The following is a 27,630-nucleotide window of genomic DNA, read 5'->3' on the forward strand; positions in this document are numbered from 1 at the left end:
TAACAAATTGTGAGTAAATATAAGTAGGTTTCATAGAAGTACTGAGTACATTGAATACTTTTTCCTTAATTCTTGAGATACTTTACTCAGGAGAATATGTTCCAGGTCCCTCCATGTAAACATAAAAGAGGTAAAGGCTCCATCTTTTTTAAGGCCGCATAGTATTCCATGGTATATACATATACCACAATTTATTAATCCATTCATGGATCAGTGGGCACTTGGGCTTCTTCTATGACTTGGCTATTACAAATTGAGCTGCAATGAATAATCTGGTGCAAATATCTTTTTTGCAAAGTGATTTTTGGTCTTTTAGATATACTCCTAGTAGAGGAATTGCAGGATCCAAGGGAAGGTCAATTTTTAGATTCCTGTTCAAACTTCTTTCCAAAAGGAACATATTAGTTTGCATTCCCACCAGCAGTGGAGAAGTGTTCCCTTTTCTCCACATCCATGCCAACATCTGTAGTATGGGGATTTTGTTATGTGGGCTACTCTTACTGGAGTTAAATGGTATCTCAAAGTAGTTTTGGTTTGCATTTCTCTGATGATTAAAGATTATGAGCATTTTTTCATGTGTCTGTAGGCCATGTGCATGTCTTCTTCAGAGAAGCTTCTGTTCAGGTTCTTGCCCATAGTAAAATGGGATCACTTGTTCTTTTCTTAATAAGTTTGAGTTCTCTGATGGATTCTGGTTATCAGACCTTTGTCGTAAACATAACCTGCAAATATCTTCTCCCATTCTGAGGGCAGTCTACTTGCTTTACTTACTGTGTTCTTGGTAGTGCAGAAGCTTTTTAGTTTGATCAGATCCCAGTAATGTAATTTTGGTATTGCTTCAATTGCCCTGGGGGTCCTCCTCATAAAGTTTTCTCACTGGCCAATTTCTTCAAGTGTTTCTCCTGCACTCTCTCCAAGAATCTTTATGGTTCCTTGTCTTAGGTTTAAGTATTTTACAGTTAGAGTCAATTTTTGTTAGAGGTAAAAGGTGTGGGTCCAGTTTCAGTCTTCTATAAGTCGCCAGCCAATTCATCCAGCACCATTTGTTAAATAGGGAGTCTTTCCTCCAATTTAAGTTTTTGGTAGGCTTATCAAAGATCAAATGACGATAAGTGTCTGGATTCATCTTTTGATTCTCAATTCTGTTCCATACATCTACCTCTCTATTTTTGTGCCAATAAAATGCTGTTTTGATCACTATAGACTGAAGTCTGGTGGCGTGATTCCATCTGATTTGTTTTTATTTCTGAGTCATGTCTTGGCATTCGAGGATTTTTCTGTTTCCATATAAAATGAAGTACTAGTTTTTCCAGATCTTTAAAGTATAACAGAGATGCTTTAATGGGGATTGCATTAAATCTGTAGATTGCTTTGGGTAGTATGGACATTTTAACAATGTTGATTCTTCCCAGCCATGAGCATGGTATGTTTTTCCATTTGTTGAAATCTTCAGCTATTTCTTTTCTCAAAGTTTCATAGTTCTCTTTATAGAGATCTTTCATGTCCTTTGTTAGGTATACTACCAGATATTTCATTTTCTTTGGCACTACTGTAAAGGGAATAGAGTCCATGACTTTTTCAGCTGGACTATTGTTGGTATATATGAATACTACTGATTTGTGAGTATTGATTTTGTAGCCTGAGATGCTGCTGATCACTTCTAAGAGTTTTGTAGTTGAGTCCCTGGGTTTTCCAGATATACAATCATATCATCTGCAAAAAGTGAAAGTATGATCTCCTCTAACCCTATGTGGATACCCTTTATTGCCTTCTCTTGCCTGATTGCGGTGGCTAAGACTTCCATTATAATGTTAAATAGCAGTGGAGATAGTGGGCAACCTTGCCTGGTTCCTGATCTGAGTGGAAATGTTTTCAGTTTTATTCCATTCAATATAATATTGGCTGTAGATTTGCTGTAGATGGCCTCTATCATTTAATGACCTTCTCCAGACTCAACACAATCTGGACCCAAGTGACTCCCTCTAACTTCATTTCATTTCTCATGCTCTTCACTCTGGTCATTTTGGTCTTCCTCAAACTAGTCAAATTTTTGTCTTCAATAGAAGAAAAAAAACGTATTATTTTGTCTGTTGAGAAAACTCTTCCCCAAAAACTTTCCTATGGCTCATCCCTCATTTCTGTATGCATTTGTTGTATAAATGTCACTTCCTTCAGAGACTTTCTTAGAATCTCTTTCCTTACCTAAGGTGGGCCCCCCCATCCCTTCCCTCTCTCTCCTTTAACTCCATTGTGTATGGCTTTATTGCACTTAACACTACTTGAAATTATACATTACCTGTTTTTGTCCCTACACAGTAATGTCTGCTCTATAAGGTCAGAACCTTATTTGTTATTGTTGCGATTCTATTGCCAGCACAGCCCTCTGTCTTCCATAGGTTATTAACAACCTTTGTTGGAAGAGTGAGCAAGTGATTGAAGAAATCAGGAGAATGTGTCTTAGTTTTCCAACATTAAGGGATGTTAATGGAAAGGATGATGACCTCCTGTCCCAGATCACCTTCTGGTACCATGAAATAAAAACTATAAACCCTTGATAAAACACATCAATTAATTAGGAGACTGGAAAAGGAAAAACGAGTGGATAATTCTCTATTCTTTCCTTTTAGATGCTTATACAAGAGCAGAAGTTGTTTATGAGTGGACCAGAGAGCCAGCACGCTCAGTGGTTGTAGCAGAAGATGGATCACGCCTCAACCAGTACGATCTTCTTGGACAAACAGTAGACTCTGGAATTGTTCAATCAAGTACAGGTAAGGGTCATTTGATTACTTCAGATATGGAGGAAAGAGCAGAAAATGTGAGAATGTGAGAACTCAGTGAGTCCTTCAGTAACACAAACACAGAAGAGAGAAAATTACACTGAACTGGAAACTGGTTGAGCTGCAAACTAATGTAACCCTTGCAGATCTGTGACTTGGACCTGTCAGGTAATGTCCTTTGGCTCCTGTTCTTTTATTTGCAAAATAAAGAGCTGGTTCTGTTTAATCAGGGTAGCACAGCAGGTAGAAAGACAGAATTAACCCCTTATTCCTCTGCCTTTTCATTTGATTGTAGTCATCTTCCAGGGATATTAGAAGGAATCAATTAAATTCAGAAAGATATTTCTCTGAATTCTTGACACATAAAAAGCTTTCATAAATATTAGTTATAATATTGTCTAGGCTCCATTTATTGCCATGAGTCGATGGAGCTTTATGAATTTATAGCAGTGATCATTATAAATGGGACATCAAAAAGTCAATTGCTTCTACAAATCCATCTGCATCTCTAGCTGAGGATCTTCCAAAGCTAAAGTCAACAGAAATGTAGCCACATTGTTCATCACACCATATATAGTAGAATTAAAAGTACAAAGGGTGCTGTTCTTTCTAGTGTTGACTGGTATACTCAGAACTAGATCAGATATACTGAAGAGCTGAACCCAAATTTTTGAAGTTGTTTCAAACACCAAGAGTTTTCTTACACAGGTATTTATTTTGTACCATCTGAAATGTGATCATCATAACAGATAATTATAAATACAGGCTGGACTCCAACAATTAGAAAAACTTATGCTGTCCCAATCCCAATATTTCTAATTAATTTTCATTCCCAAAAGCTTTAACAAAGGCCAAAAATTATGTTTGTGGGTGTCTTACAAAATTTACTCTGATTTGTGATTTAGTAAGAGATAAGGGTAGTGATTTAGTTATAAATAAGGGTAGTGGTGCTATTTTTCTCAGAAAAACTTTCTTCCTTAGATTTCAAACTTTATTGAGACCCTCATAATTATAACATATTTAATAGCGTAACATCTCCTACTATTATCTCTTACTATTGGGCAAGTTCTTCTTAACAAGATCTATATTTTGCTTACTTAAAAGCAACCACAGGTAAGACTATAATTTGTTACTAAAGAAGTTTCTCCAAACATGTAAAAACACCCATTGCTAGCCTGAAAACTGAAATGTTTATGTTTCTTATTTTTAAAAATGGAGATTGTTTCTTAGCTTTACTCTTTTTTTTCACTATTTATTTATTTATTTTTCTTTTTTTTTTTATGATTGAACTTTGCCATGTTTTTTTTTTTTTTTTTATCGTTGGGGATTCATTGAGGGTACAATAACCCAGGTTACACTGATTGCAATTGTTAGGCAAACTCCCTCTTGCAATCATGTCTTGCCCCCATAAAGTGTGACACACACCAAGGCCCCAACCCCCTCCCTCCATCCCTCTTTCTGCTTTTCCTCCCCCCCATAACCTTAATTGTCATTAATTGTCCTCATATCAAAATTGAGTACATAGGATTCATGCTTCTCCATTCTTGTGATGCTTTACTAAGAATAAAGTCTTCCACTTCCATCCAGGTTAATACGAAGGATGTAAAGTCTCTATTTTTTTTAATAGCTGAATAGTATTCCATGGTATACAAATACCACAGCTTGTTAACCCATTCCTGGGTTGGTGGGCATTTAGGCTGTTTCCACATTTTGGTGATTGTAAATTGAGCTGCAATAAATAGTCTAGTACAAGTGTCCTTATGATAAAAGGATTATTTTCCTTCTGGGTAGATGCCCAGTAATGGGATTGCAGGATCAAACGGGAGGTCTAGGTTGAATGCTTTGAGGTTTCTCCATACTTCCTTCCAGAAAGGTTGTACTAGTTTGCAGTCCCACCAGCAGTGTAAAAGTGTTCCCTTCTCTCCACATCCACACCAGCGTCTGCAGTTTTGAGATTTTGTGATGTGGGCCGTTCTCACTGGGGTTAGATGACATCTCAGGGTTGTTTTGATTTGCATTTCTCTAATATATAGAGATGATGAACATTTTTTCATGTGTTTGTTAGCCATTCGTCTGTCATCTTTAGAGAAAGTTCTATTCATGTCTCTTGCCCATTGATATATGGGATTGTTGGCTTTTTCATGTGGATGAGTTTGAGTTCTCTATAGATCCTAGTTATCAAGCTTTTGTCTGATTGAAAATATGCAAATATCCTTTCCCATTGTGTAGGTTGTCTCTTTGCTTTGGTTATTGTCTCCTTAGCTGTACAGAAGCTTTTCAGTTTAATGAAGTCCCATTTGTTTATTTTTGTTGTTGTTGCAATTGCCATGGCAGTCTTCTTCATGAAGTCTTTCCCCAGGCCAATATCTTCCAGTGTTTTTCCTATGCTTTCTTGGAGGATTTTTATTGTTTCATGCCTTAAATTTAAGACCTTTATCCATCTTGAATCAATTTTTGTGAGTGGGGAAAGGTGTGGGTCCAGTTTCAGTCTTTTACATGTAGACATCCAGTTCTCCCAACACCATTTATTGAATAGGGAGTCTTTCCCCCAAGGTATGTTCTTGTTTGGTTTATCGAAGATTAGGTGGTTGTAAGATGTTAGTTTCATTTCTTGGTTTTCAATTTGATTCCAAGTGTCAATGTCTATATTTTTGTGCCAGTATCATGCTGTCTTGACCACTATGGCTTTGTAGTACAGACTAAAATCTGGTATGCTGATGCCCCCAGCTTTATTTTTATTACTAAGAACTGCTTTAGCTATACGGGTTTTTTTCTGGTTCCATACAAAACGCAGAATCATTTTTTCAAAATCTTGAAAGTATGATGTTGGTATTTTGATAGGAATGGCATTGAATAGGTAGATTGCTTTGGGAAGTATAGACATTTTAACAATGTTGATTCTTCCCATCCATGAGCATGATATGTTCTTCCATTTGTTAATGTCCTCTGTTTTTTCCTTTCTGAGGATTTCATAATTTTTTTTATAGAGGTCCTTCACCTCCTTCGTTAGGTATATTGCTAGGTATTTCATTTTCTTTGAAACTATGGTGAAGGGAGTTGTGTCCTTAATTAGCTTCTCATGTTGACTGTTATTTTGTATACAAAGGCTGCTGACTTGTGGAGATTGATTTTATATCCTGAAACATTACTGTATTTTTTGATGACTTCTAGGAGCCTTGTTGCGTCTTTGGGGTTCTCTAAGTATAAGATCATGTTGTCAGCAAAGAGGGAGAGTTTGACCTCCTCTGCTCTCATTTGGATTCCCTTTATTTCCTTGTCTTGCCTAATTGTATTGGCTAGAACTTCCAGCACTATGTTGAATAGTAAAGGTGACAAAGGACAACCTTGTCTGGTTCCAGTTCTAAGAGGAAAAGCTTTCAGTTACACTCCATTCAGTACAATATTAGCTGTGGGTTTGTCATAGATAGCTTCGATCAGTTTTAGAAATGGACCACTTATGCCTATACTCTTCAGTGTTTTAATTAGAAAAGGATGCTGGAATTTATCAAATGCTTTTTCTGCATCTGTTGAGAGGATCATATGATCTTTATTTTTGCCTCTGTTAATATGGTGGCTAACATTTATGGACTTGCGTATGTTAAACCAGACTTGCATCCCTGGGATGAAGCCTACTTGATCCTGATGAATGACTTTTTTGATGATAAGCTGTAATCTATTGGCTAGGATTTTGTTGAGAATTTTTGCACCTATATTCATGAGTGAGATTGGCCTGAAATTCTCCTTTTTGTTTGGGTCTTTTCCTGGTTTTGGTATCAGGTTGATGTTTGCTTCATAGAATGTGTTGGGGAAGATTCCTTCTTCCTCAATTTTTTGGAATAATTTCTGCAGTATAGGAATAAGCTTTTCCTTGAAGGTTTGATAGAATTCTGGAGTGAAGCCATCTGGACCAGGGCATTTTTTGGTTGGAAGATTTTTTTACTGTTTCTTTGATCTCAGTGCTTGAAATTGTTCTTTTCAGGAGCTCTATTTCTTTCTGGGTAAGTCTAGGGAGAGGGTGTGATTCCAAATATTGATCCATTTCCTTCCCATTGTCAAATTTCTGGGCATAGAGTTTATGGTAGTATTCAGAGATGATCTCTTGTATCTCTGTGGGATCAGTTGTTATTTCCCCTTTATCATTTCTGATTGAGGTTACTAGAGATTTTACTTTTCTATTCCTTGTTAGTCTGGCCAATGGTTTATCTATTTTATTTATTTTTTCAAAAAACCAACTCCTTGATTCATTAGTTTCCTGAATGATTCTTTTGTTTTCAATTTCATTGATCTCTGATTTGATTTTGGATATTTCTTTTCTTCTACTGAGTTTAGGCTTAGATTGTTCTTCTTTTTCCAATTCCATAAGATGGCTTGTGAGATTGTTGATGTACTCTCTTTGTGTTTTTCGAATGTAGGCATCTAAGGTGATAAATTTTCCTCTCAAAACTGCTTTTGCAGTATCCCACAGGTTTTGGTAGCTTGTGTCTTCATTGTTGTTATGCTCAACAAACTTGATGATTTCCTGTTTTATTTCTTCCTGCACCCATTTGTTATTCAACAGAAGATTGTTTAATTTCCATGCCTTTGTGTGGGGTTGAGCATTTTTGTTAGAGTTGAGTTCCACCTTTAGTGCCTTATGGTCTGAGAAGATACAAGTAAAATTTCAATTCTTTTGATTCTGTTGATATTTGTTTTGTGTCCCAGGATATGATCAATTTTGGAGAATGTTCCACGGGGTGATGAGAAGAATGTATATTCTTTATCTTTGGGATGGAGTGTTCTATATGCGTCTATCAAGCACAATTGTTCTAGCGTCTCATTTAAATCTCTTACATCTTTGTTTAATTTCTGTTTAGAGGATCTGTCCAGCTCTGTAAGAGGAGGGTTAAGGTCCCCTGTTATTATGGTATTTTCAGATATCATGTTGCTCAGACTGAGTAAGGTCTGTTTCAAGAATCTGGGAGCATTTAAATTGGGTGCATAAATATTTAGAATTGAAACGTCTTCTTGTTGTATTTTTCCCTTGACCAATATAAAGTGACCATCTTTGTCTTTTTTGACTTTAGTTGCTTTAAATCCACATGTACCTGAAAATAAGATTGCAACTTCTTTTTTCTTCTGAATGCCATTTGCCTGAAAAATTGTCTTCCAATCCTTGATTTGGAGTTTTAATTTGTCTTTTGAAGCCAGGTGTGTTTCTTGCAGAGAGCAGATGGATGGCTTGTGTTTTTTAATCCAGTCAGCCAATGTCTCTTCAGTGGGGAATTCAAGCCATTAACATTTATTGAGATAATTGATAAGTGTGGTAATATTCTATTCATCTTATTTTGTAAGATTCCATTGCTTAGTTTTGTCTTTTGCATCAGTGTGGAGGTTAGGTTCTGTCCTTTAATAGCTGAGTTCTTACTTTGCTGCTGATCCATTGTGATGGTTAGTGTGCAGAACAGGTTGAAGTATTTCCTGTAGAGCTGATCTTGTTGTGGCCAATTTCCTCAATGTTTGTATATCCGTAAATGATTTGATTTTTCTGTCAATTTTAAAGCTTAGCTTAGCAGGGTACAGAATTCTGGGCTGGAAATTGTTCTGTTTATTTAAATTAAAGGTAGATGACCATTTTCTTCTTGCTTGGAAAGTTTCATTAGAGAAGTCTGCGGTCACTCTGATCGATTTGCCCCTGTAGGTCAACTGGCACTGACTCCTGGCAGCTTGCAGAATCTTTTCTTTGTCTTGACTTTGGACAGGTTCATCACTATGTGTCTTGGAGAACCTCGGTTAGAGTTGAGGCGACCTGGGGTACGATATCCCTCTGAAAGCAGTGTGTCAGAATCTTTGGTGCTATTTGGGAAATTTTCTTTTATAATATTCTCTAGTATGGCTTCCATTCCTCTGGGGCATTCTTCTTCCCCTTCTGGGATTCCTATAACTCATATGTTGTAACGCTTCATAAAGTCCCATAATTCTGACAGTGAACGTTCTGCTTTCTCTCTTTTCTTTTCTGCCTCTTTTACTATCTGAGTTATCTCAAGAACTTTGTCTTCTACCTCTGAAATTCTTTCTTCTGCATGGTCTAACCTGTTGCTGATACTTTCCATTGCATCTTTAAGTTCCCTAATTGACTGTTTCAGTTCTTTCAGCTTGGCTATATCCTTTCTATATTCTTCATATCGTTCATCTCTTATATGATTCTGTTTTTGGATTTCCTTTTGGTTATTTTCCACTTTATTAGCAGTTTCCTTTATTGTTTCCATCATTTCTTTAATTGTTTTCATCAAGTGTATTCTAAATTCCCTTTCTTTCATTCCCAACGTTTCTTTATAGGTGGAATCCTCTGCAGTAGCTACCTCATTGTCCCTTGGTGGGGTTGTTCTGGACTGGTTCTTCATGTTGCCTGGAGTTTTCTGCTGATTCTTCCTCATTAGTGATTTCTTTTATCTGTTTCCTTGCCCCTTTCACTTCCTGTTGCTCTTTAAGTTCTTGTGCGGTTGCCGGAATGATTAGGTCGATCGAACACACGCAACCACTTGCCAGTTTTCCACTGTTTTTGTCCTCCTGTTGGGGTCCAGAAGTCCCTTGCTGGCTCCCTGTATCCTCAAAGGGATGAGTATAGGCAGATCCCACCGGCAGAGATGCCTGGGTTCTTGTCTCCCCAGACTCGCTGTTCGCAGTTGCAGGGAAGCTGTTACTCGGCCGCCTCTTAGTTTTACTCTTAAAGATGTAAGTGGCATAGAGGAAAGGGCCCAGGTTTTGCAATGAGAAAGAAATGGACTCAAGTCCTGGACCTGTCCCTTAGAACCCTTGTGACTTATCCATTTAGAAACCTGGTCTCATCTAGGAGTGGGAATCCTATAATTTTGCATTAAAGATTGGGTAATGTAAAATACTACATGGTGTTATATAGTAGGTACTCAAAATGGCCATTGCTTGAAAATATCCCTAAACGTGAAAAATACTGAAGATTGTCCTTCCTCACAACATGTTATGTGGGAGAAGATACCAAATGAGCTGTGTTTACTTTCAAAAAAATTGAAGGCAGTTATAATCTGATATATAATATGTATAATATATTACATCAGGTACAAAAGATTCAATGATAGACAAGGCACAGATCTTGTTGTCATGGAATATGAAGTTTAAGAGAGGATAAACACATAAACTGTATTTGCCAAAATGGGTAGTAAGTGCTGTGATTAATCTTTTTGTGAGGGCATAGTTCATGTGTAGTAAATGAGACATAATAGGCACTGACAAATATTTTAAATTAAATGAATAAAAAAATAAAAGAATCCATCCTTTGTTGATCGAAAGCTTGTTGTAGGGGGTTACTTTTTACTATGTTGGTCTTTTTATTTTGGGGGCTGAATAATCACTGTACTATGCCAAGGGCATTGAGAGTAATTCACATAAACTTTTCCACAGGAAACTCTCCATCATTTATTGTTAGAATTAAAGTTGGAGGATTTCTGTGAAATAATTCAAATGCAATAGCCTGTATATAATAGTAGAAATATATGTAAAACTTCAAAAGTTGCTCAGAAGAGGGAAGGTCTTCATTTTAGTCATTCTAGTTCTAGCCCTAATGACCTAAATCACATCTCTATAACCCTCTTTATGCTCCAGTGTTCCTATTTGAAAAATTGGTGGCTTAGGTCAGAAGCACTTGGAGACCTCACTCACCTTTGGCTTTCTAAAGGTTCAACCTACCTTTATTCTAGTTATTCAGAAAAAATAGGCAGAAAAGGAGGCCAATCAGGTAAGAGACAGTGGCCGGTGCATCTTACAAGGGTATATGTGAAACTTGGTAAACGGTCTGTGAAGCTAGTGAATGATGCCCCATGAATATATCAATGTACACAGCTATGATTTAATAAAAAACAAACAAACAAACAAAAAAAGACAGTGGCCCACAACACTGCCACCAAGACAGGTGGACCTCAAGTATTGGGTCCAAGAAGTAGCCAGTTTACGTTAGAGCAGCAAGATTACCTTGGAATAATGAGAAAATTCTCAAATTATTAGGTCAATTTGATGTATATATTCAATTCCACAACAAGACACAATTGCACTTCCTCTGGGTCCACTTTGCCTCATCAAGAATCTAACTTGATAGATTTCAGTGGAAAGAAACAAAGATCTTTGTATAAAGTCTGCAATGCTGTATTTGACATCTTTTTGTGCAGTCCTGAAAACATTAAGATAAATGACATTGAATGCTAATACCTCCCTGTTTCTGCCAGGAAACTAGAGAAAGATGGCAAGAGAAAGAACATACATTGAGAATGATTAGATAAAAGGCTTCTTCTCCTTAAAAATTCTCTTTTGGCAGAGAATCAATCAGAGGACCTCTTAGTAGTTTAGAAGGCATTGCCTGCTTTCCTCCCACCAAGACATATGTAAACACAGAAACACTATTTGTGATCTTTTCTGGTCAAAATATTTCTAGATCACTTTGTTGACATAAGAAGGAAAAAATGGGTATCCTAAGGCAGTATTTTGAATTTTTTTTTTAATTCAGTGTAAACACATTTTGGTTACAATTGTTTCCCTGAAGTCTTCCATTAAGTTTAGGGAAAAAAAAAATTAGTTAGAGCCTTAGTTTGAAGTGTGCTTATTCACTGGTAGAAAAAAAACACTACAGACAAATGGGCGAGATGAATCCAGACAGCTTTCAAATCCAATATAATTGTTTAATATTCATTTATTTTTCTACTTCTTCCTTCAATCATTTGTTCATTTATCATGTCTGACATTGTGATTGGGTCTGGAGTAAAAAGATGGTTGAGTGAGATGAACAACTGTCATTTTTAGCACTATTCTAATCTTCACATCTAGTTCTCAAAAATATCCTAAGATATAGGTATTATTATTATCTTAATTTTACATATGCTAATTTTATGTATTATATGGGGCCTATAACTGGGAAGCAATATGCCTGGGATTTGAACCTGGGTACTCCAGCTTCAGAGTATATGCTGTCAACTACATGGCACATTAGTAACTAGCAACATAGAAATGTGAGAGTGAGATGGGGAAGCAAGGTCATGAAGAGTGCAGACTCTACAAGGATTTTAATGCTGGTTTTACCTCTTATTCACTGTCCACCTCTTGAAAAGTCTTTCAATTTATCTGTTAATCTTTTCTCATGTATCTACTTCATGAGTTACTATGATATGCAAATGAGAAAAAGTATGTAAATTTCTTAGAAGAGTATCTAGTATGTAAAAACTATGTGATAAACATCATATATCACTATTAATAATTATGATGCAGCTGGCACAAGAGAGCTACATGATAGCATAAAGGAGGAAGGAGTCATTTCTGCTTTAAGTATCAGGAAAGACAGTTTGAAATTATTCCCAGGCATAATCCCCTGTCTCTTTCCAACACACTAAGAGCTTCCTAAGCAATTTTTTAGAAAGACCCCTTGCAAAAATCACAAAAAGTGATTTAAAGGCATGAAATATAACTTATAAGAAAAAATAATTAAATTATTTATTAGGTATAAGAATAATACCACTGTCCAAAAAACAATAAGAATATATAACTTAGTGTGTTTTAAAAACACATAATGATGGCAGGAAATTCTCCATATTTACCTAAGTAAATCTGATCCCAGGAGGTTTAGATTAGTTTGGTGAATATGAGTGTTTCTGCTGGATAACTTTTGTTAATCCCTAGAACAATAAGGACTAAGGTACTTTGTGGGAGCATCTTTCCTGGACATGGAGTCTTTTCTAGATAGTTTGATTTAGTGATGACCCCTGAGGGTCAAGAAAATGAAAAAAGCACCTACTTCCTTTGACTATGTGGTGAAAGTGGTGAACAATATTCATCAAAGGATATTTCATAAAACCTATTACATTGTCTCCAGAGAAATATTAATAATTATAACCTTACAATATGAGATGTGGATAAAAAAAGATTTCTGTAGTCATCTAGTCAACCCATTCGTTTTACAAATGAGGAAACAGATCCAGAGAGGCTAAATGACCCAGAACTATAATAATTGTTTCCTTATTCCTATTTAAGTATCTTTGAAGCAGTTAAAAAAATACGACCACCACTTTTTCAATAAAATTTTTAACACATAGTATCTCTTACATTTTGTAAGGGTGGCATCTATGGAAAACACCCAATTTAGATTTGGATGAAAACTGACAGTTTCACATGGAGTCAATCAACATTCAGTATGACTGTTGAATGACTGAATGGTTGATTTCCTGAGCTGAAGAGAGAGAAAATACAGTTCTATCTCTTCTACCTTTACATTGCAAATCATACGACTCTGATTTTTGAAGATATTCTCACTTCTATAATTTAATTTTATCCTCACAAATCCCAGGAAACAGTTAAGTTGGATACTATTATATTAGCTGGTCAAAGCAGGAAAATCAAGTCAACTGGCATTAAGCAAGGTATTTGCCTTAAAGTAACTAATATTTGAGAAGGCATATATCAGAAGCCAGGTCAAAACAAACCCTAATGCTGCTTTGCAGAATTATACCCCTGTTTCTTTTCTTTCATTCTCCTTCATTTTGTATTGTAATATATCATAAATATTGTCATATCTAATTTGCAAGCTTCCCTAAGGGTTAGATGATGTGCAAGGATATTTGAATTACAATTTTTTTAGGCTGTTGAATTAAAGGAACAGAATTTGACATGCTTAGTGCATAAGCACTTGATGTCTAGACAGTCTTTCAATTCAATTTTGGAAGCTGTGTTTGTTATTGTTCTGTTTTTCTTTCATTTTAAAGCGAATACAACATGATTCAGATGTCGCTGACCTTTCCTATCCTTATTTAAAAGTTGTGTGCCAACACTGTGTAGATTTTATTTAATTTAGGAAAACGGTTTCAAAACATTGAAATTCCTCTTATTTTCTCCTAATCTGTTAGGAAAGAAGTTGTTTATGAAACAAATGCAATGTAAAATAATGGTTATTCAGAAATCTGACCATTATTTTCTTTTTAGAATCTGCAAAAATGTCACATTGCAGACAACAAAAGCTAATGGAATATGTATAGGCACTCATTTTTCTGACATTATATAAAAGATTTTTATTTTCTTTGAGCTGTTGACATTTCGCAGGCCACAGTTGAATGAACGGTTAGAAGTAATACACACCCCATGGATGGTGAGATGTAACATGTTCACAAAAGGCTGTATTTTAATAGAATCCTAGGAAAATTTGTTTTTCTGTATTTTTCCAAATTTGAAACACTTCTTTCTTTTCAAATGATCTTGGAGACATCACCAAAGGACTATGCAGAAAATAAAAAGGTATCAATCAACATTTTGTTATTCTTCAAAACAAAGATGCTAATGAAATTTGTACTGATTGATTGCTTTTAAGCCTGGGTGCACCATTTTTACCATAGGCAAGTATTGAATATTAAGTATATGGAAGGTTATGCTATTTCCAAAGGTGACCCTTATCACAAATTGGTTTGGAGTTTTGTGGGAAGGATATATGCATATCAATAACTCAAATAGAAAGTCTGATATAATATCATAAATATAGGCCAGAAAGATCACTTGAACTCAGGAGTTCAAGATCAGTCTAAGCAAGCATGAGACCCCGTTTCTACTAAAAACAGAAAAATTAGCTTTGGCATATGTCAGGCACGTGCAGTCCCAGTTACTTGGGAGGCTGAGATAGGAAGATTGAAACCAAGTGTTTGAGGTTGCTGTGAGCTAGGCTGACACCATAGCCTTTTAGCCTGAGCAACACAATGAGAATCTCTCTTAAAAAAAAAAAAATTAAAAATAAATAAGTATAAACAAGAACTAAACAATTGAAATTAGTAAGTGCTCAACAAATTGCAGGCGTATCATTGATAACAATTTACAATGAAAGCACCAAATTAATTCCTACTATAGAGAGTGAAATGGGTTTCTTCTGCTAACATTTCTACCAATACTGTTTGGAGAGAAGAGTGAAGAAAGCATATAAAAAACTACAGTTTATTTTGATGTACTTATATAGTATCATCTTATTAGAGCCATTATTCTTTATTCTCCTCATAATACTTCTGATTATTTTGTAGCCAAGGAAACTGAGGATAAGAGAGTTTAAGTGGGTTTTCCAGGGCAACGTAGTAAGAAATTTATGGATGTGGGTTTTAAAATTAAATACATTTTCTTGCCTCGATAATACACTTTCCACTATAGGACATTCCTTTTTATTCTACTGAGGAGCTAGCACTTGGGCTGTACCCAACCTACAGAAGAACAAAATTAAACCACAGAAAATGTCAAGTAGAGATTTATGGGCAAAATATTGAGATGCAAAAGCATCTGGAGAGACATGAGGATGAAACACACGTTAAAGCTATGAAGTGGATGATTTTTGGAAAGCAGGTTGGGGAGTGTGCTTGTTATGATGTAGAACTGGAGGGAGCTTATATTTCCATGGGTGAAAGGAAAGTGCTACTGGCATCCAGTAGGTAGAGGCCATGAATGCAAAAATACTATAGTGTACAGGACAGCCTCATACAACAAATAATTTTCTGTCCTGACATGTCAGTGGTGCTGAGATTAAGAAACCCTAGTGTAGATAATGAAAATCCATTGAGGTACTGTAAATATGAAAATGAGTGACACAATCCCACATGTGAAAGATCACTCTCCACCAGAAATTAGGGAAAATTGGAGTTAGAATATGAAATAAAACAGTTAATAGGCTATCGTAATAGATCTACACAGGAGATAAAGGGCAGCGATCATGAGGTAAGAAGAGACAGAAGCAGAAATACTGCACAGGCAGAGCCGAAACTGTGATGCTCAGCTGACTCCTTCCTCTCTCTCTGAAGGCTTTACCTCACATCCAAAGATTAACTTCAGGTTTTTAGCCTGATTAAATAGACAGATGACAGAACTATTAATTAAAAGAAGGCCCCAGTGAAGAAGCAGCATTACTGTGTGCTCGTCATTTTTTTTATTAGAAGAGTTAGCTATTGAGAGTTTTAAACAGATTAAGTCAGTAATCTGAATCAGATTCAGGGACAAATCAGTATCTGTGACATAGATATTGTCTAGCCTAGAAGTAGGAACATAGGTCTTTATTGTGAGGATGTGGTCACTTGCACATGTAGATATGGCAGCCGTCTGAACATCTAGATAAAGGTAGTGTTCTGAGCAGGAGCGAGATGGAGAATTGCTTGTTAGAGTGAAGAAAAATGTAAGGAAGAAAGGTGAGGACAGGATTTCATCTCCCCCCTTTTAGGAATTCTTATAAAAGAAGTATCTGAGGAATATAAAAAACTCAATAAATAATTTCTAATTGAAATGATCAATGAGTGAACAAAAGAAATAGAAAACAAGCAAAAAATGGCAAATAAAAATCAAAAATGTACTGTCAAGAATACAAAGACAGTTATGACTTGATGCTGTGAAGAAGGTGAACGTTGAGCAGAAAGACTGAGAGAAGAAATTCAGTTATAAAGATTATAAGCCCTGGGCTGTGTAGTCAGATTATAGAGGTTGCAGTCAGATGTCCATCATCTGAGATAAAAATTAAGTTGAGGAGAGAGAAGTTTAGAGAGAAAAGGAAGGTAAAAGGTAGAGAAAGTTTGATCCTAAAGAAAGTATTATTTTCTTAAACAAAGCACATCTATTTCTCCCCTACCCTCCCACAGTTAGGTAGTCATATATTCTGAGTGCATAAGGATAAACACTGCTAAGATTTATAACTGAGAAAATATAAAGCAAAGAAAAATAAAACCCTCCTGCAGTTGGGGTTGTGTGTCTAATGCTTCATACTTCTAAATGAAGCCAGATTTTGGATGATATAAAGACCACACTAGGAATGGTGAAGCTCAAAAGCTGGTAATAAATACAGATTTTCTTGGCAATTCACAGAGTGGTTTGTAAATCTAGGTGGGTTTTGAAGAATTGAATTTTTCAAAAACTTACCAGGTGATTCTAAAAAATATATTTTGGAAACTGTTACTCAAAGTTCAGCACCTGCCTCTCGGTCTAAATCAGTGAGAATGAAGAACAAGGACAAGTGATTTGAGGAAAAGGAAAGAGAAGTTTATTAATTGGCTGCAAGTCAAGAGGTCAGTGGATTAGCATCTATAGACTTCCACTCTGCCTTTAAACAGAAAAACAGGGCTTCTTGAAAGGTGCATTTGTGTGTGTGTAGAGGGGATGTTGGCAGTTGGACTTGTGTCTATGTGACCAGTGTCACATGTCCTGACTTTGGGCTATTGTTGTCTAACTATACTTGCTAGCAATCTTGTGACCCTTCTCCAGACAATTCTGTTGAGCCATCTCCTGTGATTTAAGATACTAGAAAACAAACAGCAAAGAACATTTTTCTGCTCCTTTCATTAAAAGCATGAGGAAAAAATTACAGGTTTTAATTCCTAAAAGGGGTTGGGGGTTTAGAGAGACAACTCAAAACATTTTGTTCCTCTTTTTCCGATCTTTAGCTCTGTTATAAATGAGAGAATCTAGCCTATTCTTGTTATTTTGTAGATCAGACCAAGCTAAATGACTCATCTGAGGTCACAGAGCTACCTAAGGAAGTGCCAGAGCTAGAATTAAAATGCCTGCACCTGCACAACACCAAAGCTCCTCCAGCACACATTGTGACTTTGCCCTGCAGCAGACATGCTGAGGATCTGATCTGTTTCTGATCCCCACTGGTGTATGTCAGAATATTTAGCACATTGCCTTCTCAGTTAGTTAAGCCAATCTGTACATATACTTTCAGATATTCATGAGGACTCCAGGATCTCCCTACCATCCTCAAAGCCATTTTCTTGTTTGTTAAAAAATGTGTCTTTTCTCTTATGGGTAAAAAAGGTTTCTCTCCAAGAACTGGACGTCAAGTGGAGAAAGGATGTGTCTAATCTCTAGACCTTTGACTACTGATTGTTAACCTCAGAGATAACATTTATCTTCAAGGTCAAATTGTTCAACCTTGCTGTCTATTTTTTCCTCTAGGAGAATATGTTGTTATGACCACTCATTTTCACTTGAAGAGAAAGATTGGCTACTTTGTTATTCAAACATATCTCCCATGTATAATGACAGTTATTCTCTCTCAAGTCTCCTTCTGGCTCAACAGAGAGTCTGTACCAGCAAGAACTGTGTTTGGTAAGTGCCAGTGAAGATAAGTTTGCAAGGGTATAGAGCAGGCGTCCTCAAACTTTTTAAACAGGGGGCCAATTCACTGTCCCTCAGACCGTTGGAGGGCCGGACTATAGTTTAAAAAAAAAAAACTATGAACAAATTCCTATGCACACTGCACATATCTTATTTTGAAGTAAAATACAAAATGGGAACATATACAATTTACAGCGCTTCATGTGACCCGCGGGCCGCAGTTTGAGGATGCCTGGTATAGAGGGTAAGATGTATCATATCTGTGACATTGCAAAGAAAAATGAAAAAATTAATTATGCATTCAAATCCAAAGTGAATACAATAGACAGGTTCAAGGGATTGTCATTCTCATGGTATGCATTCCTTAAACAGAATACTGATTTAGTGCATGTAAACAGATGGATCTGATGAAGAGTTGACTTGATATTTGGGAGTAGAAATGGAATAAAAAGGGAATGTAATGCATAATACCATATTAAGTGAACATACACAAAACCTTAATATCTAGAATTTTAGATGTTAATATTTAGAATACATAACATGTATCAGTGTATTTTTTAGAAATCTTAGACAATAGCAGCAAAACTACTGCATTACATATGTAAAAGTGGATTTCTTTATGTAAGGAGAGCTATTTAATGACCTTTATATCCAGTATGGGAATACCTCACGTTACCTATTTGTGTATTCATAAAGAATTCCAAACATATGTATTTTCTATCAAAAAACATATTTAAATGACCTAAATGCTTCAAGTTAAGGCAATTAGTAGGGGATTATTTCAAGGATGAATAACGTTTTACTAATGGGAAAACTTCCCTTCTAATGCATTATTGCAGCATTTGTGATTCATATAAAGAGATATTTCCTACCTGTATCCCAGTATGCTATCACAGTTGTACTTCACAGACTTAAACAAATTTATTGATTCACTTATTCCACTACAATAAATTTCTTCATTCCATATATTTTTATTTATAAAATAAAGCCTACTATGAGGTACTTCTATACTCTGGGCACAGAATATAGTAGTGTACTGAACAAAAACCACTCCCCTCATTATAATTACAGTCTGGTAGTTAAAATCTTGAATAATCATAAAATTATAGATAACATTTATTGAGTGCTTTAATACCAGACTCTGTTCCATTCAATTAGCCTATATTATCTTATTTAACCCTAAAATTCTTCTATACTATGTTTATCCTCATCCTGTAAAAGTGAAAGCTAAGGAACAAGAAATTAAATAATCTGCCCATGGTCAGAAGCTATGAAGTAAAGGATTCAAAAGAGGGATCCAAAGCTTAGGTCTGGAGTCTGTACTCTTAGTGTGATGCTGTATTGTCACCTCTATGCCCTCTCACTGCCTTGTCAAGCCATGGAACGAGGTTGTTGTGGTTAGCTTCATTTATTTGGAAACAGCAACCACATATTTATTGGTGAAAGGTGCAGTTATCAAGGCTCATTCCACAAATACAATCTCAGAAAAAGGACAAAACTCTGCTACAGGTTCCCAGAGAAATATCTTTTCTTCTGAACTTGGCAAGTTGGTTCCAGATTGGAAACCACCAAATCTTTGTTCTTATAATAGCCTCATCACAGCTAAATGAAGTGTCTGAATAATTCTAGAGTCAGAGCAAACAAGCAATTCATGTCAAACTCAGTTTTCCCTATAACCACACTAGTGTTGAAGCCACTAAAGACTGAACTCTTGTTAAGATGCTTATACAAATAGCTTATGTATATGTTGTTCGAGCCCTCTATTCGCTAAGAAGTTAAAAATGCCTATGTGTTTTATTTTATTTTTGTAGAATGATCCCAGAAGTATAGTGAACAAAATTTTTTTAATGACAATCCTCCCCCACCCCAACAAATCCTACCCTTTGTATTTGGAAATTTCTAAAGTGTTTCAGGATGTTTTATAAGTAAAAACCATTGCTATGTTAATAACATTTCCAATGACCTTATGTCTCAACTGACTTCTGCCCTTTTAGCGAACACAACTGCATATCTGTAACCTCCACTATAGCAAGTATTTGTGTTTCAAGTTGTACATTTGTAATGTTTTAAATTCAATAGTATCACAAATATAATTTTCCAGACCTTTAGCCTTTTAACATTTATTTAGTACACATGTTTCTATTCATTTTAGTTTGAACTCAGCACATTTTTCTGAGCTCTGTGATATGCCTGAGAGGGACACAGATATTTAAAAAAAAAAAAATACCAAAAGGAAAAAAAACAAACAAGTGTTGTAAAGGCATTTACCCTGTAACAAAGTTGTTGCCAATCATCTTAGTGGTCTCCCATGCCTTTGTAGGCAGTGTGGTCATGTAACTATTGCTATTAAGTACATCAAAGTTTTAGAGTCAGTCTCACCACCTACCACCTAACTGGACAACATTGGCCAATTGATTTCACCTTTATGGACTTCAGTTGCCTGTAAAATAAGATGCAAGAAAGCTGAAGTAATGCTATTTAAAACAATAAAATGAGAACAATAAAATAAAAGATAGTAGAACCTGTATAAGTTGACTACTGAAGGGACTATAATAAAACTGGTCAACATATAGATGTGGTCAACATATAAACGCTCGTGTCTAGTCTATGAAAATTAGGTCAACTGAAGGAGGTGGCTTAGGCAGGGAGGTGGTCAACTATGGAAGTTCTGCTGTATATAATTGTCTGGCTTAGAACTTAGAATTTAATAGCTGTTCAACCCATATTTGTTCCCTTCCCTTTCCCTATAGCAAGAATCACAAGACACACAAATGCACACACACACACACACACACACACCTTTTTCTTTTATGTTATTGTTAATCATTCTTACTTTATGGATACATTTGGTTTAAGAATGCCCATTTGTAAATTATTTCTGACAACTGATTGTGTAAACCAAAATTTGAAAAAATTGACCTCTCTGTAGCAGGGATTTATTAAAAAGGATTGATGTTGTCAATATAATAATTATTAGTTTTGTCCTTAGTAAATATCAGGCTAAGTGCTAAGAGCTTATTTAATTATCTCACTTAATAGCTACTGAGTCTCACTTAAAAGTTCTCTGAATTAGACTTATTAAAATCAATTCACAGGGAAAAAATATTTTTAAAAATAAAAAGAAACCAAAAATACAGAAGCTCAAGGTTTTGAGGCAATTTTCCCAAGGTCATTCAGCGATTATAGAACTGGGATTTGAAACTAGGTTGCTCTGATCTTTTAATTATCTTATTATTTGCTCAAGTAAATAATGATAAGTGAAATTGAGGACATTTTTACAGCCAATATTCTTTAAGCTAGTTGTTAGTTATGAAATATGGATAATGCTCCAGAACTTTCTGAAACATCCCCAAAGCAGAAAGTCAGCCTATTTCTTACAACTCTGAATATGTGTCCAAAATGCAACTTAAAAAAATCTCACAGTGTTTCTTTTTAATCATACCACTTTCTAATGCAATTACAAAGACCATCTACCTTGAAATTCATAGAAAACTAAAGAATACTGGTTGGTGTAAAGCAGCTTAGAAAAACTTGCTATTGGGTGGCGCCTGTGGCTCAAGGAGTAGGGCGCTGGTCCCATATGCCGGAGGTGGTGGGTTCAAACCCAGCCCCGGCCAAAAAAAAAAAAAAAAGAAAAACTTGCTACCTTCCAGCCATGTGACCATGCTGATTTTCTAAAATTTATCAAAAGAGAGAATCACAGATTTAAGTTTTAGATACACAAAACAATACCTTCTCAACCAATATTTTATTTATAATCTTTAAAATGCTTTCATATACTATAACATTTAATCGTTCCAATAATCTTGTGAGTGTCTGTGCAGAATTTTTCCTCTCCTAGAATTTCAATGATGGTATAGACGTAGAGAGAAAGAAAGACAAATCATCACTTTTACAGATACAGAGTGAGTCCGAGATCCTACAAGCTAATTCATTTAAGTGGTGAGGTTGAGACTTGTCCTTGGGAGAGGTCAGGATTGTTTCTACAGCAGGTAGCCTGATCCACCTAGGTTGCTGTGAATTGTTTTTTAAATATTTTTAAATAGCTTAAAAGAAACTTTATGCATGTAATGTTATACTTCTGTACCTAGTACAGTGTATTACATATAGTAGCTACACAGTATTAATTTGTTAAATGAACATTAAAAAATATCATCCTTCACATGTGAACTCATAATTATCTAAATAAAGTAAACAGGGTGAACTTGAGAACTGTGAGGGATAGATATCCCGAGGAGGGAAGAAGAGACCACATTAGCAGCAAGAGAAAGATTGTAAACGTTTGAATCAGAAAATCTGTCTGTATATTGGTTTTGCTAATTCATAGCTCTGTGACCTCTAGCAAGTTAAACAAAATGTGGTATTATATATATACATATATATACATATCTTATGCATATATGTAAAATGCACGTCTCTTGATAGATATTGCCATACACACACAAATATACACACACAGGTATACACATATGTGATGGCTTCAGGAATTTCTTCAAAAGAGTAGCTATTTTAGAATCATAAAAAATTACTATGAAAGCAAAAGAGTTAATGTGGAAAATTATCATCCCCAAATCTATCAATTTCCAGGAAGTCTTTGGCTTCCTGGTTTCTACATTTGGGAGACACAGAAGATTAAACAGAATTAAGGATTCAGAGATTTCTTATGGGTCAGAGGCAGGGAGGATCTGTGATTTCTATTTCAAGAGTTGAGTACAGTGAGGAGTGTTATTTCCTGTCTTAACTAGGACACCTTGTTCAAAGTGGCCTTTTAAAGGCTTTCACTATGTTATACTAGCTTCTTCATAGCAGAATAGTTCAGCCAGCCCTAAAAGATGGTGCGCTAATTACTGCCATACTATGTACCACAAACTACATTGTGGTTAATTTAAGACTCACCCATTTCAAACAAAAGTGGGATGGATTAGAAACCACCTTCTATCATGGTACTATTGTTTTCTCCTTGTTCAAGTACACTGACCTCCAGAAATGAAATTTTTTATCGTGGACCTACATATACATTTAACTTTTTTCTTTACAGGAGTAACAACCGTGCTTACCATGACCACTTTGAGCATCAGTGCCAGAAATTCCCTCCCTAAGGTGGCATACGCCACAGCTATGGACTGGTTCATTGCTGTGTGCTATGCCTTTGTGTTCTCAGCTCTGATTGAATTTGCCACAGTCAACTATTTCACCAAGAGAGGTTACGCATGGGATGGCAAAAGCGTGGTTCCAGAAAAGGTAAATGCTTTTGTAACTTCCATGATACATAGCCGTTAGGTCTCTTTAAACCTGTGAGAAGGAATATTTAGGCCTGAGGGACTGGATGAAGTACGCATCCAGGAGAAATGAGGATTCTTTTTATTTTTTCTTACATCATAAAGAGTTAAGTGCTATGATAATTTCATTATTGCTAAAGGGAGAGATTGTTTGAGTGAATAGATGTGCGAAGAAGTGTGAGTGAAGGAAAGAAAAGATAGATAGAAAGGTAACATTTCTAGTCAAATATGCTTTCCTGTTGTCTGTACTCATTTGAGAACAGTGATTAATTGTTAATCAACCTGACATTAGAAGCAAGCAAACTTCTTCGACCTCATTATCTATTAAGTTCATTGTAATTTTTGTCACTGGAAAAAGTCTTTTGGTTGTTTTCTGAGCCTAACAACTTTGTTCATAAATTTATAAGACCTCAGCTGAATTGAGTTTGCAAATTGAACAGTTTTGAATGAAATCAAGGGCAGGCACATTGTCTCCATCCAAAAAATTGGATGACAATTATTTAGGAGTTGTAACATGAAGAAATTATCCATGGTAGAAAATAATCAAGTGAACAATAACTGCTGTTTCCCCTATTAGAACCTATTGCAGAGTGGATTTTATGTCACAGCTGGAAAAGATAATTCTATTTATGTGCTTGAAAGAAAAGCATGTAAAAGTGCTAGTGAGCCTTGGAATGGTGGGAAGAAGGACAAAGTCGGAGATGTGGAGACTTTAAGATATTTAGAAATAATCTCAGAGGACTCGCTCTACAGCAGTTTTTCCCTAATTTTGTTCTACAGAATACTGGTACTTTGAGATACCCCCTGACTATTCAGTTCCATCATCGAAATCCACCTGAGTATTGCTGCATTCTATACAATGCAGTCTGAGTGTATCAACAAGGCTGAACAGGTCTACAGCTGTGTTTTTCAACCTTTTTTTAACTCATGGTACCCTTGAACCTATGATTAAACTTCCATGGAACAGTTAAATTATGTTGATCAAAAAAAAAAAAAAAAAGAAAAGGTAAAAAAAAAAGAATACACTTTGAACTTCTTTCGAAAATAATTTCATTAATGATCTTTAAAAATTTTCATGGCAAACCATTATCCCCTCACAGCACTCCAATGTGCCAGGGCACACCGGGTGAAAATCACTGGTCTATGCTATAAAATTGGGTGACTGTGTTTATCTCATAGTTACACAAATGTACTAGATTAAAGAATCCTTTGTGGTGGTAACTTCTACCATATTTAATAGATCTCAAGGTACACCACCACCTGATGGCAAAGGCTATTAGAAAGTGTCCACATTTTAAATTTATCCTATAATACAGTCATCAGTTGTGTTTCTTAGATTTCAATGAAGCCCAGACTTGTGTTGCAAAATAAAGGCTACTTTGTTTGGCAACTTAGAATTTGTACCTCTCAAAGTTTTTCTAAACAGAATGCTTTTACTGTTTCCTTCTATAGCCAAAGAAAGTGAAGGATCCTCTCATTAAGAAAAACAACACTTATGCTCCTACAGCAACCAGCTACACCCCAAATTTGGCCAGGGGTGATCCTGGGCTAGCCACCATTGCTAAAAGTGCAACCATAGAACCCAAAGAGGTCAAGCCGGAAACAAAACCACCGGAACCCAAGAAAACCTTTAACAGTGTCAGCAAAATTGACCGACTGTCAAGAATAGCCTTTCCCTTGCTATTTGGAATCTTTAACTTGGTCTATTGGGCAACGTATTTAAACCGAGAGCCTCAGCTAAAAGCCCCCACACCACACCAGTAGGTATTTGTAGTCACCTTCCATTGTTCAGTCCTCTGCACTGGGAATTGCTTTATGTTCTCAACGCAGTAATTCCCATCTGCTTTACTGCCTCTGTCTTCAAGAATTTGAAGGTTTCCTTATTTCCATACTTCATAGAAAAACAAGAGACCCCTGTCTGGCAGCCCAGAGCAGAGCAAAGTATGTAGTTTGGAGATGTGATTCTGAGAGAGGAAGTGAGAGCAAAATCATGTCAGAAGAGACAGAATGAGAGAGGAAAGGAAAGAGAAAGTGGCCCAAAAAATGGGGGAAAGCAGAAGAAAAATAAAATTTAACTATAACCCCATGTCCATTTGTAGATATATATTTCCAAATATTCTAAAAAAAGAGATTCTATATACATCAAAAATATTTTTATGTGAAGGTGTTTAAAAGGATAAATTATAAATGTTTGATGAAGAAAAATTTTTAAAACTCTATGTCTTTATTGCACAAAGTATGGCGTGCTTATGTTTTTGTTTTTGTTTTTTTATAACTAGATGTATAGATAGCTTTAACATTTTGTTTCCAAAGCTAAACATCCCCATTTTTTCCTTTTAAAAAATGCCTAATCCATTATTTAGTCATAAAATGCTATTTTAAAATTCATGGAAATTTCATAGGCAAAGGTACAGCTGCTTGCCATAGAGCAGATTTAGTCCAATGGAGAGAAATGCTTTAAATAGGCTACTTCATTATGATCTGAGCTATTACTACTGAACTCAAAGAAGAATCACTTTGACAGACACGTTCAACAGAAACTAAAAAAAAAAATAATAATTAAAATAGAATAAAATAATTTAAAAATCCCTTTTCCTCCCTATTTCCCAATAGCACATGGGCCCAATAATAAATCATTTTATTCTTACTATAAAAATGTTTATAGAGGGGCAAAAATACTTTGCAAGCTCTAGAATTGTTGAATGTATTCTTTTATATAACTACATTAAAAGCTGTAGATTGAAATTTATGACTAGCAAACAAAAATAGAATATATAAATCATATATGTAAATATACAGCATGAGATTGTACATTTTTTACTTTTTTTAAAAGTTGTGTTCTTAAAATATTGTGTAGGATTCGCCACTCTTAGCTGACAGCTGGTAGGAATCAGATGGAACTTAAAACATATGGGTATCAAGTCCTCTTAGGTAGAAAAAGCTTCTAATTTCAAACTGTTGTCTGGTGTACAGTAGTAGATCAGTTGCTATCTGTTCAAGTCATGCCACAACACATTCCCCTATTTTAGGCTACTGTAATATAGGAAGAAAATGGGAAGTATTAGTTGGAGCTAGAAAGTCAACTGTATATTATTGCTATATTTGCTGATACCAACTATTTCAATAAGTGTTGTACCATATGTAGCATTAAATATAAAATAACATGAAAGAATGTACAGAAAATAGCTTCTATTGAGTAATATTATTACATTTCATTTATACTGTATGTAGCAATATATTTGTAGGTATACTATGTAAGGGCTTTAAATTACAGAGGTTCATTAATATGCTCTATAAAAATTCTAGTCTGTTTCATTACTGCCCAGATGTTTTAGGGATAAATATTTATGAAGAAGGTATTTTTGAAGGCTCCTTTTGTCTGACAGTTTCACAGATATTTAAATTTTGTGTTCAGAATTCATGGGTCCTGGTCTAAACACATTTAGAATACTACAACATAAACCTCTTAGCATAATTACTAAATAAGACAGTTGGGATCCATACCCAAGTTTTGAACAATGTTTTTCTCAAAAAGCTGCTATCCAATGATGTAGGAAAATACACTGTGTTTTCCTAAATAAACTCTGGTTTTTCTTTTTAAATGTGCTTAATTGTTTGAGTTTGTCCTGCCTAAATTTCATGACCTAGGCCAATAAAGCCTGAACCAAGGACATTTTATTCTCTGCTATCATGTATAGATATTATGTATAGAAAATAAATTATGGTTCTAACTTCTGTGTTGCTGTTTATCTTGTTATTTTTCGGCGTTAACCTAATGTGTTTATTGAGAGCTTTTTACCTTCTAAGCTCCTCATGGCTAACTTTTGGTCTGTATTTTGTTCATTAGATGTGACTATTTCCTATTAGTCTGCTTTCTGCTATGCAATGACTGCATTTCTATTATTTTTTAGTTTGTTAGTATATGTGGATGGTATTCTACTGTATAAATTGATTGCACAGTTCATCAAAGACAAAGTATTCTATGTAGCTTTTCTACCGTGCTTTGCTAAACCATGTAGTACTAGTTCAGTCTTCCTTGAAAATAAAGATACACTCTTTTAGGGGACAGTTCCTGTTTACTCCCAGGAAAAAATTTTTTTAAAGATGACACTGAATGTTTATTGCACCTTAGTGCAGTGAAGTGGCAATAAAACTTAACATGAATCAAGGTTGTTTATGGCAGATGCATGTATTGCTTTACAGAGTTTAGCAAAAGCTCTTAATTTTATGTCATATTGTATTCTATTATAACAATAAAGCTAATGTTATTCAATAATAAAGTGGAATACTTGACTCTCTTTTTGCATTATTAAAAGGAACTTCCATTGCCCCATTGTCAACACTTTTTTAGGTTAGGAGCACCTAAAAGTACCAAGTACTAATGGAAATGTAGGCCACTCAAAAAGTTTTTGAAGATGTCTCAATAGCATTATCCTAAACTATATTTTAAAACAATCACT

The 27,630-nt window shown here is 35.4% G+C and overlaps 1 protein-coding gene across 1 annotated transcript in view; it reads left to right on the forward strand.

Moving 5' to 3' along the window:
• Nucleotides 1-27,161, forward strand: part of GABRA1 (gamma-aminobutyric acid type A receptor subunit alpha1) — a 63,051-nt gene extending 35,890 nt beyond the window's left edge. The window contains exons 7-10 of the mRNA XM_053567142.1: nucleotides 2,628-2,771; nucleotides 17,730-17,882; nucleotides 22,930-23,132; nucleotides 24,623-27,161. Coding sequence (XP_053423117.1) covers nucleotides 2,628-2,771; nucleotides 17,730-17,882; nucleotides 22,930-23,132; nucleotides 24,623-24,934 — 812 coding nt within the window. The 3' untranslated portion in view covers nucleotides 24,935-27,161. The remainder of the gene's footprint in view (nucleotides 1-2,627; nucleotides 2,772-17,729; nucleotides 17,883-22,929; nucleotides 23,133-24,622) is intronic.
• Nucleotides 27,162-27,630: the final 469 nt, after the last annotated feature.

This window comes from Nycticebus coucang, chromosome 17, assembly GCF_027406575.1.
Source record: "Nycticebus coucang isolate mNycCou1 chromosome 17, mNycCou1.pri, whole genome shotgun sequence".
Classification (NCBI taxonomy): domain Eukaryota; kingdom Metazoa; phylum Chordata; class Mammalia; order Primates; family Lorisidae; genus Nycticebus; species Nycticebus coucang.